The sequence below is a fragment of the Corvus moneduloides genome, chromosome 6 (genome assembly GCF_009650955.1).
Source record: "Corvus moneduloides isolate bCorMon1 chromosome 6, bCorMon1.pri, whole genome shotgun sequence".
Taxonomy (NCBI): Eukaryota; Metazoa; Chordata; class Aves; order Passeriformes; family Corvidae; genus Corvus; species Corvus moneduloides.
In genome coordinates this window covers 50,964,244-50,980,077 of record NC_045481.1, presented here as the reverse complement: position 1 = coordinate 50,980,077, position 15,834 = coordinate 50,964,244, and the positions used below count along the sequence as shown (strand labels likewise).

Below are 15,834 nucleotides of genomic sequence, written 5' to 3'. Positions count from 1 at the left end.
GAATTATTATTAATTACCATCCTCTGTGCTGGTACAAATAAATAACAGTCTTCCCAGGAGCTGGATGTTGGATACATTGTGTGTTGTCTGCAAGAAGTATTTTACTGCTCAAGCACCTTTAAAAATGTTCTGCCTTTTGACTTCTGGAAAGCTTTTTTGTGTAAATGATAACAAACATTTCCTGTCTTCACTATCTGAAAACCAAGCTACTTCTTCTTTCAGTTCCAAGGCAGTGTTAGATTAGGTCAGGAAAGAAATCTAGAACTGAGAGTTGGACTTACTGATAAACAAAATTATCGTTGTCCATTTTATAGAAGCATGTGACAGTTTCTGTAGCCAGCAACATTATGCTGAGATTCCTCAGTATTTAGCAACAAACATGGCATAAGTATTGTCATAAAGCAATATTTTCCAGATTCCTTAGTTATTTTCCATGTTCTTTAGTCCCCTCTTTTGGGTCAAAATGCATATGAATGTACCATGTTATTTTTCTTTCTGCGGGCAGTTATTTTCTGAAGAGAGGGTTTTTTACTTCAAAGAAGTATAGAAATATCCTATCAGAAGGGCTCATGCCTAAATTCAGCAGTGTAGTATATACACTCTTAATGGAGTTTAAGCCCTGTCAGGAGAGGGGTTTAGCCAAACCCCTTATCATTCAGGGTCTTCTTGACTTTAACCATCATCTTAGACTCTACATGGAAAAATATGAAATATGTATGTGTGGGCACAGTATGTTTATATATAATAAAACTTTTCTCTCTGCATTCCCACTTGTCTCTTCAGTGTTGTTAGTATTCTCACCTTACCTGTGAAGTTGTGGAGGTATAGCCTAACACTTTCTGATCTTCTCTTATTCAGGCAGACAAAGAATTAATGTGCAGTGAACACATTTTAAAGTGGTTATTCTTAGGTCTAAAATCAGTGAATTAAGTTTCAAAACAGTTTGAGGTGGAGAAAGGCTATTAAGTTGGAAGGAAAAAATGAAAATGGTTGCTGCTTTTTTTTTTTCCTTTTCTTCTGATAAATTCTTTCCTGTTTTCTTGGTATTTGGGAGATGCTGCTGGTTTTGTCATTGAGATCTTCTCTCACTTAAGATTTTAAATCCTTAATACCATTTTTCCTCTAGGTTCCACATTTTTTCTCTGCTCTTCATCTTTCCTTTCCTTATCAGGCATTTGTGGTGTTTTTTTTTTACCGTCTTTCCTCACTTTTTTCCTCCTTAAATAGAGATTGTAGTGTCAAAAGGAGATTAGAGACAGTTGTTACTTTAATACAAAGAAGTTTTGCTTTTTAAATATTGTTGAACCCCAGGTAAAACACTTTTGAGAATTATGTTTCTAATGGGAAGAGTATTAACAGCTCTTTTAGATTTCTTTTGAAAATCCCTGTCTGTATGAGAGAAACTTGCAGTACTACTTCTCAATGTGAGGTTCTTGAATACTGGGGAGTTTATTAACAAAGCCTTCACATATGGACAAGGTCATAAAAGGGTATCTGTACCATTTTCTTGCACAGGTCTCTGTTAATATCCAGCTCTGACATTAGTACCATGATCTCTGAGAGGCCTGGCTGTGCACTGTGCTTGGTAAACTGTACATTAAAATTGTGGGATCCTTTCCAGTATTGACTAGATCACACTGAGAAAACATGATTTAAACTAATATAACTAGAAAGAGAACAGATAAATTAAAAAAAAATATTTAAAAAAGCTTAAGAAATCAAGAGAAACATGACTGCCAGTAACAAATGAAAGAATGAAAATTAGGCCAAAAGTCACCTATCTCAATTTTAACCACACCATTATATTATTGATATTCAAATAAGTTTCCCATGTAAGACTGTAATAATAATTTTCCTGATGTCTTTTTTTTTCTTTTCAACTGGTTATCTCTTTCTTTTCGTGCACTGTTGTAACTGCTAGACCCTGCCTAGCAGGCTGCTGCTCCCTGAGAGCTCAATGAGGGTTTCCTAGGGCCGTGCAATCAGTCACATCCCTGAGTCAATTTTGGACAGCCCCTCGATCTGGCTCTGGCAGCCAGCAGCATTACAATGCAGTGGTGGTAAAGAAGGCAGAGAAGGGTCTCTCATGAGGGTGTGAGATGGCTTTAATCACACCTTAACCCCATGATGTTCTGAGGTAGAGAGACCCCGTGAACTGGGTGTGGGGTGGTTTTGTCAGGGGCCCAAGGGCGGTCCCTGGGCGGGGTTGGGGTACAGGAACAAATAGGGAGAAACCGAGGGAGTGGCCAGGGCTAGGGCAGGGAACAGGGGGATCATGTGAAATAGGAAAAGCAGTGGGTTAACCGATCCCCACATCACACATGTGACCAGCATAAATAAATAACAGTACTGACTGGCATTATGTGGTCAGTGTTATGGATTGTTATACTTCAGGGGTATATCTCTATCTTAAGCACTAAAATTTTTGAGACAAAATTCCTGCTTAGTTACAATTCTGCCTTTCATATTTCAGATTCTATGCGGGATAAGACAATGTGCTCCCACTTGCAAAGCAAGGAGCTCAGTTGGAAGAATAAAATCTCTGCTAAGTTGAAGAACTAATTTGTATTGAAAAGCTAATTTGTACTCTGGGGAGATCAGATGTCTTGGGTACCTTTGGCTGGTTGAGCCTGTTACAAAACATGAGAGGCTTTTCAGCTCCTTGGAGGAAGTCTGAGAGATGGTTATTCTTTCCGCCCACCAGGTTTTAACCTGAAAGACAGAAAACTGTGGCCACTAACTCAATCACTCTTCTAGTTACATGCCCTGGTTTATGGGATGTGTTCTTTCACAATGTGACCCATACAGGGTGCATGTCCTATGTGCTTTTTTATAAACAAATAATGTGAGAACCTGGATATTCTGCCTATTCCTTATCTAGATTAGTCAGCAATAGGAAGTAAAGTAAATAAAAATGTAGTAAAGACTTCCTTTGTTCCAAAATATAAGTTTCCTACAGCTTTAGTCCCTGTTGCTATGCCTCAGCATGCCAAGAATACAGTTCCCTGGCACAGACTCAGAATAAACCTAGACTTTGCAAGCAGATCCTGTCTCCAGCCACTGTTATTATTTTATGGGGATGTTAGCTTCTTCTGCACATCTAGGTGTATTTATTTCCTGTTTTCAGGGAGAAAAACTAAATTCCCAATCACAAATATGGCTATCAGAAACAATTGAAATTATTTTCTCTTTTTAAGCAATATAATGCCCCAGAAAATATTTCTAGAGACTTCTTAGTGAAGTTTTTTCTCCCAGTAGATAATATCTTGAAAGGTTTTTTCTCCCTCAACTTGCTGTAATGCCTGTTCTTGATCCCTGCTATATGTACTCTTTTGCTGTCTCCCTGTGGATGGATCTTGAATTGTGATGTTCAGATGATTTTAATTTGCCTTCAGAAACAGAGACTCTGTCTTGCTTCTGAGTAGTTTTCAGGTGCCACTTTGTTTCTGAAGATGGGTATCTGGAACTTTGCAGGCACACTATCATTTATGCTTATGTCATTTATTTGAGTGAATTACAAAATGCTCCTATAATATGTACAAAAATTAATATTACTTAGCAATCAATCAGCCTTAAAGGAGTAATTAACTAAGAGAATTAGCAATTCTATATTGATCTACTTTGCCACTTTATTAAATTACTTGCTAATTCTTTTTTTGAGCTCGTGTCTTCCTTTTTATGTCAGGGCTGTTGATAAAAGCCTACTGAGCAGAGTGCCTTTATTATCAATAAAGGTATATTAGCATCACACCTTCCACCTCTGTAGACACCCCCCTCCCACAAATGAGGTAAGAGACCCTCAATTGTGTAAGATATTGGCCCTTTAACAGGCTAAAATATGTGCTTTCATCCTCCAAATCCTATGGCATCTTTCTTCCTGAGTAGCTGTTTTCACAATAATGGGAGATACTTTCAGATCATCTTAAATCTCCCACTAAGGGAAAGTTATCAGAGAAGCTTTCTGTTTCTTAAGTGTTCTTTAAGTTTAAATCTCTTTGATAGATTTACACAGATTTACACTTTCAGTGTATCTTATTTTATAGCAAAGCATTTGTGTCTAGTTTTCACTTTTGCATCAAATATTCAGTACCTCTGTGCACTGGTTGGTGAGCATTAGTTGCCATTAGTTGTTTAGAAAAGTGTTATATTATAGTGTTAGTAATTACATATTTTAGCAACAACAATTTTCAAGGTGACTGCAGTTCGAACAAAACTAATTTAAAGGTTTTTAATTAACCGTGGTTTCTCAAATTTAAATTGCTCTTGACAACTCAAATTTCTACAGTTTAGTGCAAAGCAGACTACAGAACTGAAAAGGAAGGTTCACCACTCATAAATTCAATATGTGTGAAAGTCTGAGGGAGTGGAAGGAAGCTGTGGAAATAAAAACAAATTTTAAATTATGAAATATATGTATAGAATAACCAAAGAAGATCAACACCACCAATTTTATAAAAATATATGATATTGTCATTTAAGAGAGGTATCTGTTTAATATCTGTTAACTTATTTTGCTTATAAAAATAGAGATATTAAATTAGATTTCAGACTAATTTCCAGGGCAACTGCAAGACTAAGAAGATGATGCTGTATTGACATTTGAAAAATATGAAATAATGACACTATTTTTAAAGTTAATTTATTAAATAGGGAAATTTTCCAAGGACCTAAAGGCACCCTTCCCCCTCAAATATGTCTTTATACTCAGTTCACCAAAAACTATTTAATGATGAGCCTTCAAAGCTTCTTGATCTTAGATGTGTTTTTTTAAGTTCTGAAGGTTAACTACTTAGTCTCTTACTCTTGTGAAAAATCTTACTACTCCCAGTGAAATCTCTGCATGTTGATATTTTGCTAAGTTGGTGCCCCTTCAAAAGGTGCTAAAAGATGAGCTGGTCTGAGAATTCCTTTCCTGAGTTTTTGCATTTTCCTGTGTCTCAGTGCTCCGTGGTTCAGGTGTGTAGAGCTGAGCACGCGGTAACAGGCAGGTGTTGAGCGCGGGATGAACCCGGCAGGCCTGTTCCACTGGTTGTTTTTAGCAGTGTGACTTGTGATGCTGACCTGAATCATCCAGCTTCCCTCTGATGGCAAAGAAATGTCATAGGCCTTCCAGGACCTGAAGGGAGCCGACAGGGAAGATGGGGAAGGACTTTTTACAAGGGCATGTAGTGACAGGCCAAGGGAGAACGGCTTCAAACTGAAACAGAGTAGGTTTAGATTAGATAGTGGGAAGAAATTCTTTGCTGTGAGGGTGGTGAGGCACTGGAACAGGTTGCCCAGAGAAATTGTGGATGTCCCATTTCTGGAAGTGCCTGAAGCCAGGCTGAATAGAGCTCTGAGCTACCTGATCAAGTGGGAAGTGTCTCTACCTATGACAGTGATTGGAACTAGATGATCTTTAAGGTCCCTTCCAACCCAAGCCATTCTATGTTTCTATGCTGATTATTTGTTGATCAAGTCTATTTTTCTGTGGTCTTCATTAGTACAGTGGATTTAGGGCTGCCAGCTCACAGAGAAAACTGCAGCAACCAGGTTTATCACACTGCTGTGTTTTAGAGAGGCACCTGCAATTCTTGATGGATTTGGATGGCAGGGAAAGGAGTGTGGACCAGCCTGGGTCAGTCTATCGGAGAGCACTGCTAAAACACAGATACTGGAAATGCACGGATCAAGATCAACCTCCAAAGCAAATCTGACTAGCAGAGATACAGATGCTGAGGTAGGGAATTATGCTGGATTCCCTGAACAAATTTGCTTAATAGCACATCTACAAATCCCAGAGGTTAAGACATCACTAGGGAACTGGAATTAGTGGGTGGTTTCAGCACATTCCTTCTGCATGGTAGGATGGCACTGGCAGATGACCAGGGCTCACATGTCCTGCCTTCGGGATATCCTCTTTCTTATACTTTGAGTTGACCACAAGTTCATTGCATGGCTTAGGAATACAGAAAAATTGCAAGAATCATAAATTGTGTCAGGTGCCAGTGCTTTGTAATCATGGAGTGTGCTCTTTTACAGGATCAATTACTTGAGCAAGTAATGAAATTGATATTAAAAATTGAAATTGAACGGTAGAGATTCCATGTTAGATGTCTTCAAGTCTTTCAATTATGTCAAAGTTATTTCAGTTCTAAAAGAGGTTTTAGTATCTTTTTTTTTCCCCAGTAATTTTCAACTATGAAATGAGGCTTAGGCAGTCACTTTTATCTGTATCTGTTTGTGTGCTCCATGTCTCACAATAACATCTGAACTGGTTTGCTGATTCAACAGGACTTTGTAGTTATTTTTGAGACTGCCTAAGGCTTTATGAGATTTGGAGCCAGATAACGGGAAGAGAGTCTAAGATAAAGATTGCACTGTAAGGCTGGGTATCATTAGACAAAAACCCCCTAAAAATCTACATCTAGAGATGTAGGGAGACATGCTACTGGAAAACATCTATTTATGTTTTTTGGTAAACTCTAAATCCAAAAGAGATGAGATTTCATTAATGCCAGTACTCAGGGACGTATTACTTTCTGAAATCAAGTCTACATTTGTTTGGGTTTTCCTCTAGAGTGTTTACCTTTAGTAGGAAACTTCCTTGAACTTTGGTTTGTATTACAGAGGAAATTTTCATGTAAGTTGCATGAACTTTAAAATAGGAAAGTATAAGGGAAATAGAGCATTCAAAGTCAACTCTTTATTCTGCTTGCCTATTATACCTTTACATTATCCTATTTTGTTACATTATTTATATCACAGGAGAATGAATTTTCTTGGGAAAAGAAAAATCTATCCATATGGAGTGAGCTAATCCATGCTTAACTACCATTTGAGTCCTACTAAGATTTTAAAAGATAATATAGGTAGAACTTGATGGTCATTGATCATTAGGGTCTTTTTTACACCCCTCTGAAGAAGGTTGCATACAAACCCATTAGGGTAGTCCATAAACCTTGCAAAATATGGGGGCCACATAATCAACACAAAGGAAATACAGCTATAACCTCAAATAATTTTTTGGTGTCAAAAGATGCACACAAACTATTTTTATGTATGAAAATACTTATTAGACAAAATAAGTTGAAGCAGTGGAATAATTGGCATGTATTCAAATTGTGGTTAATTGAATTCTTCATCTGTGGCTTAGAGAGCCACATGGGGTACAGATTCTGCACAGAGGAAGCAATTTTCATTAACGGGATATAATTTAGAATGAGAAAACATATACACTCTGCCTGCAACACAGTTAATAATTAATATGGAATAAATACATAGACATACACTGAGTTACCATATTTCTACCTGTCACTCTAGAGTTTCAGCAACTCATTTGCATGCTAAGTAAGTATATTTATTCAGAGAGATGACACTGTAACACTGCCTTCCAAAGTGGAAAACCTTTATGTCACAGCATCGGAAATGAGTCATCCTTGTTTTTAAAATGGCAAAGTGAGATCAGAATGATGATTTGATCTCATGCCTCCTTAGATCTAAGTTTGCTGGTTTCTGGACTGACACTGTACTGTTAAAAAGTTGATAACCATTTCCAAAACTGACCATTATTTTTGAGGCTGGTCAGTTTTCCTGAATTAGATTAGAGAAAATTAAAAACCTCTTAAGAAAGGATATTGTTTCTGTTTTGCATTCTGGCCATCTCTAGCATTTATTATTTGGTCTCTCACATATACTGTTAATATTGAGATGTGTCTGCATGCATAAAGCAAACTATTTGAAGGATAAAGAAGAATGTCTTGCCAGATGTGTGAGAAAGTATGTGATATCAATGAAGGGAATGGGGGACTGAAAGCCAACGGCACCACAGGGTCCAGGCTCTGTCAGTGGCTTGTTGCATCACTTTAAGCAAGTTGATTTACACCTAACTTCAAAAACAGTTAAAGCTATTTGGGATAAGAAATTCTGTAAATCAAGATCTCAGAATGTGCTTGTGCACATATCAACACAGAATGTGTTGGTACAAGCCTGACCAGGGTCTTTACCTCTGGAAAGGTATAAACAGATTTTTAAGTCTAGTTCCTTTTGTGATAGTGCCTTGACATGCACACCTTTCTTGACTTCAACAAAACTGAAAAATATTCCTTAAATATTCCCTTGAATCAAAGCTCAAAACTCCAGATCTCTTGTGAGGATTCTTAGCATTTCACCTGAACTGATTCAGCTCAATAACAGCACTCCCAGATGTTTGCCATATTTCTGCCATATTTATTTTATGAACCACAATGATATTTAATATTACTGAATTGTAGGACTAGACTTCATATTTCCTTCTCTTTTTAACAACAGGTGGTAACAATATTGGCAAACATGTCTGTGTTGGACCAGTGTGCTTCAGAAATCATTCAAGGAAATGGTATGTATTTTAGCTGAATTATATTTTTTTAATTTATTTTTGGAGAGTCTGAGTAGATGAGAATGTAGGGCTTACAAGATAAAGGAGAAAGGCTTCACTAATAAAGCTTAATTTTATATCCTATCTCAGCTGGATATTGCACATTGCTGCAGGGCGCAAAATGAGTCCTGGGGGTGGTTCTACATAACAAATAAAATGCCACTGGTTTAGAAAACTTTGCATTTGTGACCACATTGCTGGTGTTCTGTGTGTGTGACTTACTCCTAGATGCAAACCTAAGTAGTAAAAAAGGTTTCAACAACCTTTACTGTGGTAATTACACAACGTGGCAATTCTTACAAGCTGCAGGTCATCACCTGATGCTGAGCCATGCATACCTGCATTTTGTGTCACTTCTTTCACAGGTGTTCAGAAGTATTACATACTTATTACTGTACAGCAATTGCCAGTTTTTTCCTCACACTTCTTTGAATACCACATTATGCAAAATTCACTATGTTGAAGAAATCCTGGGTGTTACTGGCGCACCAGAAGTCCGAAAAGTTAATAATTCTGTGAATGAAATAGAGGAAGATGTAAATGCTGTATTAATACACCTACCAGCAAATTCAAGGCCAAGCAATATAGTAAGACAGGTGCCTTTTTTTTTTTTTTTTGGTGGGAAACATTAAATTACAGTGAAAATTCATATATATTGCTTTGCTAGGCCAAGTAACTTTGAAAATTCATATATATTGCTTTGCTAGGCCTAACTCATGCTAGGCACTGCAGTGGATTGTCAGGGACAATGACACCAAGTAAAATTGCTGTATAGACTTCCTCATGGAAGTTCACAAGAGGCATTTGCCCCCTGGCTTTTGAGAGGGTTTGACATTCATTCTGTGTGTAAAGTCTTTTTTGTGTCTGCCTAATGTTATAATAAGCAGGTGCTAGTCAGAAGTGACATTCTGAGAATGGTCTTTGAATGCTGGAGAATTTAGATACTTTCTTCTCAACTCTGACTTTTTTGTATGCTGATTGATTATTATCTAGCTGCATGGTTCTGATGATAATTCTCTGAATTATTTATGCAAATGTTCTAACAGTTAAAAATCCTCTGATGCTACCTGAAGTAATCTGAATGCCTAATAGCATATGGAGTCTAATAGCACATAATTGTCTTTACACTTAAAATAATCTAGAAAAGAGAAGTCTTTTTTTTTTTTTTTGTGGTACTATGAGAAGAGTACCAACTCCTGCAGGCAACAATAAGTTAGTGAAGCCACTTTGACATGGATGACATTGTCTCTTCTGGAGTGAAGAGTTAGTCATACAGTAAACTTCAAGAAACAGATATAATCATTCCCTTCATTAAAGGATTCCTCATTCTGAAATACCCTTAAACAGTTTGAAAAGGAAACTTTTAAAGGCTTGCTTAAAAATATGTAAACAAACAAAAAATAATTACTTTAATTGAGACTGAAACTTCATTTAGAAAGCTGAAATATGCCATTACAGGTTTTTCAGGTAGCAATTCCCTTCAGGTTAATTTAGAAGAAAATAAGGAATTGCATTTAGTTGACCGAAATAAATTTGTGAAATTTAAAATACCAACTTTTAGAGGAGGAAAGAGTTAGTGCATTTTCTAGTTCCAGAAGTTCTGTAGCTTCCTAGTGGAGAGAAACTTATGCACAGATCAGATGTGCCTGAGTGCTGACGTCCAAATTGCTGCCCTCCTTTTTGTATTCTCCATGTCCTACCTGGGCACTGACTGGTCTGTATTAACCCAGCTTTCTTTTTCCCTTTAATGCACTGAGTTTTTTTGTTGGAGAGAGGATAACGATGGCTCTTGTGTTCTTTTAGGTGTTCAGCTTTTAATGGAAATGCTCTTTGAAAAGTCCTCCTCAGGAAATCCAGCTGAAGTTGCCGCTTGTGAGCGAGTCCAGCAGAAATCTGCAGTGACCCTGGCACGGCTCAGCCGAGATCCCGAGGTGGCAGATGCAGCCATAAAACTCAGCTGTAAGGATGTGTCTTCTGCTTAATGGCACTGAAAGAGGGAGGAACTGCCAGTCATGGAGAAGCTCTTTTTAATTTTTAGCCTCACTTGGTAAACTTTATGAAAGATATTCCCTATGGAGTCTGTCCAGAGAATGACTGAGGAGATGGAGCTAAATGAACCTCTGGCTCATTTCCCAGAGGAACCTGAGGTGCAGCATCCACTCAACACGTAGCTGTGCCTTACTGTGCTGACTGACTCTGCTGCCTCCTCCACTCCTTTATGTAAACCCTTGTGCAGGATCTGTCAGGGCACAGAAAACCAGGACCCCAGCAGGTCCAGATGTGATGAATCCAACGGGAGGGAAAATGTTCTTTGGGTAGGAGTTTTTTAAGGGTGCATTGGAGGATAAGTAGGGAAGAAAATGGAGTTACAATTTCCACTCTGAGAGAGCAGTAGCAAGTAAACCCAATTTATTTGTTTATGCTTTACAACTATTAATTATCACTGCTCTGAACTGCATAGCTCCATGGAAAGTCCCTTAAGTATTTGCATATCATCTTTGCATTAGAGATCATATCTACTAAAAAAAGATAAATATGATGCATCTAAAAAATTCTCAAAATAAGAAGTTGTTTTTCTAAATTATTTCTCCTGACACTCTTTTGTGCACTCAGGTATTCCTCGCCTGATCAAACTTTGCAGATCACCAACAGAAAGAAATAACAGTGATTCTGTTTTAGTGGCATGTCTGGTATGTACATTTTAGTGTTTCTTTCATGCTTATACTGGAAAATTAAGAAAAAAAAAATCCCTATAGGTTTCAAAATGCATAAGTATTGCAGAAATGTTTTGAATTCATGTCAGGCTCTCCTGCTTTTCCCCTTAAGCATAATCCTGTACACTGTCAATTATTCATCATCTGATTGAAGATTTAACACATAAGGAAAAATGGCTTCATCTTCACATAATTGGGCACCAAAGAATTTCACTGGGACACTTTGGAATTTAAGGATGCATTAATTCCTAAATTCCATTCTGTGATGGTTCTATGTTTGTTGAAATTAGCCTTGAGTCATGGGGGTAGCAGCCCTTTATCCACACTCACAAGTATATATGAAAATATCTATGTAAAGCACCCAAAAAGGGGGAAAAGTATTTCTTGCTTCCACTTCAATTTTTTGTTCTATTAGTGTCTCCAAGACAATGTAGTGCCCAGTCAAGGAGTGGGCAACAGAAGAGTAACATTTTCTCTGCTGAGGAAAAAGATCCCTGCTGCTGGTCCTGCACCGCATGGACTGTGAGCCAAATGCCAGAGCTGAATGATTTCACTGAGCATTCTGTGAAAGGGCCCTGGGAACATGAGTGATCTAGGGTTAGGACACAAGCTGTGATGGATGAAGACTGAAGAATATTGTTTGACAGTGCTTTATGTTATTAATGTTGTTTTAAATGTGAAAGTAAAGCTCAGTTATTGCAGCTTGTTCGTTTAAAGAGGTCTCATTCAGGATGAAGGAAGTATAAATGTGAGCATTGAAAAAGCTGTGATTATTCTTCCTACATGCCAAGAAGACTTGTTAATCTTGTATGGTTAGAGCAGAGACCACAGAGCAATGGCATCAAACCAGACTATGATTTTTCTGTCTCATTGAAGTTTTTGCTGCACATTCCTTGAATCCATGCCTATTGCTTGAGACGTTACCTACCTCCCTGTCTCAGCAATTCTGCTTCTCCTGATATTTTAGTAACTGCCTGAAGACATTTTCTGATATAAATGTGGCAAAAATATTGTCCTTGACACATAAGATGCTTCAAGTTCTGACAGATATTCTTACTGGTGTCTGAGGGCTTGTACTGTGCTCAGAGCTGCTGCTTAGGTCTAGAAGTAATGTGCCCCAAAATAATTGTCATTTAATAACTTTGCTTGAGGGAAGTTTTATCCGACAGATGAAGACAGTAATGAGAGATTACCCAGGTAGCAGAATTCATAGACCTGCACAGTTCAGTTTTGAGTTCTGCCTATGATTTAGATATGGCTATTGTGGACTCCTGCAAAGAAGACTTTGCCAAACCTGTCTGCATGGCAATGATGCTGTTTTGTTTTTCTAGGCAGCCTTGCGGAGACTGGCAGTTATGAGTCCTGGTGGACTGGAAGATTCAGACTTTCAGCAGCTGGTAAAGCCCAGACTTGTGGATTCTTTTCTGCTATGCACAAATATGGAAGAGAGCTTTGTATAAATGGGAGCCAAAAACCTGTGAACAATATAGGATGATAGGTATACAGTTAGCTAACACATGCACAATTTTATTTTGTTTTAGTCCTATTGTTATTTATGACTTATTTATTCTAAACCCATGAACATGTGGTTTGTAGGAGCAAAGGAACAGAATAAGAAAACTTGTTTCAGTGGTTTGCAAAGGTAATTTTTTATTTTCCTGCCAAGACACACCAGACCTTATCATTGCCATCAAACAAAATGTTTTGTTTAATATAGTTGAATTAAGGTAATGAAGCCAAGAATTTGTTGCTCTGATGTTAAATGCTTCTAATGATGTTTTATCACTGATATTTTTCTATAGTTAGGACATTTTGTAGGTTTTTTAATAAATGTTTTAGCCTTATCTGTATTAGAAGAAAAATAATCCTAAAAGCTGCAAGTATATACCTTGAAATGAAAGGGATGTTACAGTGTGAGTCCAGTTCTTAACTATTTTTTAATAGAATTATGTAACTGAGAGAAAAATTTCCAAAAAATGTTCAAATACTGGTTTCAAATGATGTTAGAAGACATTCTTAGGCTGTATAAAGATGTGCTCTATTGGAGGATACAGACTTGTAGAAAGTTCTCTATTTATGTTGACTGAAATTTCCTATAGAAATTCATAGAATTCTAGAAAAATCTTTGATGGTGTGTGTGTTTTAATTCATAACATGAAATTTTCCACCTATGGTTTAGAATCATTACACAGTGATAATTTTTTCTCCTTTCCAAGCCTTACAAGAACTGGAATTGCTCGTGTTCAGACATGTTTTTAACATTCAAGCTACTGTTTTTGTGAAAAGCTGTTCACACACATGCTAAATAATCTGAAGAGTTTAATTAATTGTAACTTGAATTTTCATTTTCCGGATTTTCTAACTAGCCCTGTATTTTTTAAAACTTAAATGGGACTTTTAGGAGCTCTGGAAGTTGAGAAGTGGATGATAACCTAAATAACAGACATGATTTTAAAATAGATTTTTTTTTACCAACATTCTTCTTAATTCTTGCTTTTTCTTTTCATCGAGAAACTACATATATTGAAAATTACTTAACCAGCAATATCTTAGTAGTGGTTTTTTTCCTTAACTTCTCACAAAGCACTCTGTAGAATATGAAATAAGATATAATTTTTTCTTGATGGCTTCCAACCGTTGCTTTGGATCATTTTATGATCAGCAACTTTAGGGTACTAGGATATCTGCCAAACCCCCCCCACATTTCCTTCTTACTGTACTCACTTTGTAGATATATTAAGAAGCTTAATTCATCAATGTTTATTTAGTGTTATGTGGTGTTCAGATGAAAGGCACCAGGAAATTGTGAGCTGTGGTTGCCTTCCATATTTTCTGTATACATGAAATCTGTCTTGCTTCAAGCAGTGAGACAACGATGGCTACTTTTTTCTTCCTTGATTGTATGGGTTAAGAAGTCTCTGCCTTAATGTCTTTCTTGTGAGCTCTTCATTTAATAAGCTCTATCTTGACTGAATTTTAAAACCTTACAAAACATACAACGACCTCTGTCACGAGCAGCTATTCAAAGAAAAGTGTTGAATGAGATGTTCTAGCAAGCACAGAGATGAATTCTGCTTTTTTTGTTTACCTTGAGACAGCTTCTTAAGTTTCCAAGATTGTTAAAATGTGTGGTACTGTAAAGCTTTAAAAATATTGTATTAGTGATGGACTTGAACACTTTCCTTGCTAAGCGGAAGTACATATGTGAGCCATGGATGTCTTGGTATAAACAATAAATTCATAAATTTCATTGAAAACTAATTCAAAATAAGATTGTGTTGCTATCTTTCTGATAGCATGGCAATCCCTGATAAAACACATATCAAATTCTGTAGAGAATTGCTGTACAGAACCTCATTCTGTCAGCTTCAACTAACACCAGAGATATGAGTTTCTAGATGGAGTAGGGTTTATCCCATAATGGGTAAATTTAAAATCTCATTTAAAATTTTTCTCCACACATGCACAGCTCTTAAGAAAATGCCATCATGACTCATAATGTTTTAATGTCATTTCTAACACGTCAATCAAATATTCAGTGAGCAGGTTGGCAACAACTAATTTGCTCTCAAATACAGTCATGTGAACTGAATTTACTACCGATACTCTCAATCTGCAAATACATGCCCATAATTCTAGGCCCATTTTGTCCATTTATGTGTACATATTATGAATGTGTCTGTTTATATTACAGGAGAAAAGTACATTTAGGCGGAACTCATATTTGCAGCAGAAAATATATCTTGAAAGAGCCATTTCAGCAGACCTCTTGTCACCTAAAGTGTCCTCAAAACCATTTTAGCTAGGTCAGATTTTTTCACGTAGAGTTGTGCACTTTATTTTTGTATATGTTAAGGTTTATGAGAAAATAAACATACCTCTAACATTACCTCTTGATTCACTTGGAAATATGAGTCATTAAAAATATTGATTTACTTTTCTCATTACTTCTGAATGAGAATTCTGGATTCTGAATGAATTCTGCATTCTCAATGTTTGCTTTGAAAGTTACTCCTCAGCTTTTAAACAAAACGAGCCAACCAAACAAAAAAGAACTGTTTAAGCCAGAATAAACATTTTTGCTTTCAATGTAATATGAAACAAAATATTTCATATAAAGAGATTTTCACTAAAATAAGTATTGTGGTGGGACAATCTTTGGACTCCCTGTGTATATACATATACAGGTGGGAGAGAGAGAGGTGGAGAGTATGTGTAATACATTCACAAATCAGCTAATTTATGTGGACTCATTGACCTATACTGCATGTAGCTTAAGTATTGGTTTAATCTTCCTGGAAAATGAATGTTAAACTTGTTAGAAATGTTGTAGTTTCACTTAAATTCTTCTGAACATTTTCGATTTTGTGTGAGGTTAAAAATGCTTAACAAACATGCAGTGAGCTGCAGGATTCTTTGTAATTTTGATTTACACTCCAGCAACTTTGGACAATGTCTTCAAATTTCAGCTTTCGTTTCAAACTGTTTACAGATATTCAGGGCCCAGATGTTTCATTCATAGAACAAAGTTTGGTTTTTCTCAGTTTATTGTGTACTTGGTACATGAATCACTTATGTGGAATGTTACTTGTCTGACCTTTTCAGTTTAAAATAGTATTTGTATCTACAAAGAATAAAATAACGTCTTTGTAAATTGCGTATCTTAACTATTTTTTGGGGTTGCCTGTTAGTATACAGAAGACTGGATTTCAACTGTAGGGTTTT

At 36.7% G+C, this 15,834-nt stretch overlaps 1 protein-coding gene across 2 annotated transcripts in view; it reads left to right on the top strand.

Moving 5' to 3' along the window:
* The window catches only part of INSC (INSC spindle orientation adaptor protein), a 131,417-nt gene extending 115,650 nt beyond the window's left edge, over window positions 1-15,767 (top strand). For both annotated transcript variants that reach the window (XM_032113160.1, XM_032113159.1), the window contains 4 exons: window positions 8,290-8,356; window positions 10,199-10,354; window positions 11,009-11,085; window positions 12,441-15,767. In XM_032113160.1, coding sequence (XP_031969051.1) covers window positions 8,290-8,356; window positions 10,199-10,354; window positions 11,009-11,085; window positions 12,441-12,569 — 429 coding nt within the window. In that variant the 3' untranslated portion in view covers window positions 12,570-15,767. The remainder of the gene's footprint in view (window positions 1-8,289; window positions 8,357-10,198; window positions 10,355-11,008; window positions 11,086-12,440) is intronic.
* The last annotated feature ends 67 nt before the right edge of the window (window positions 15,768-15,834 follow it).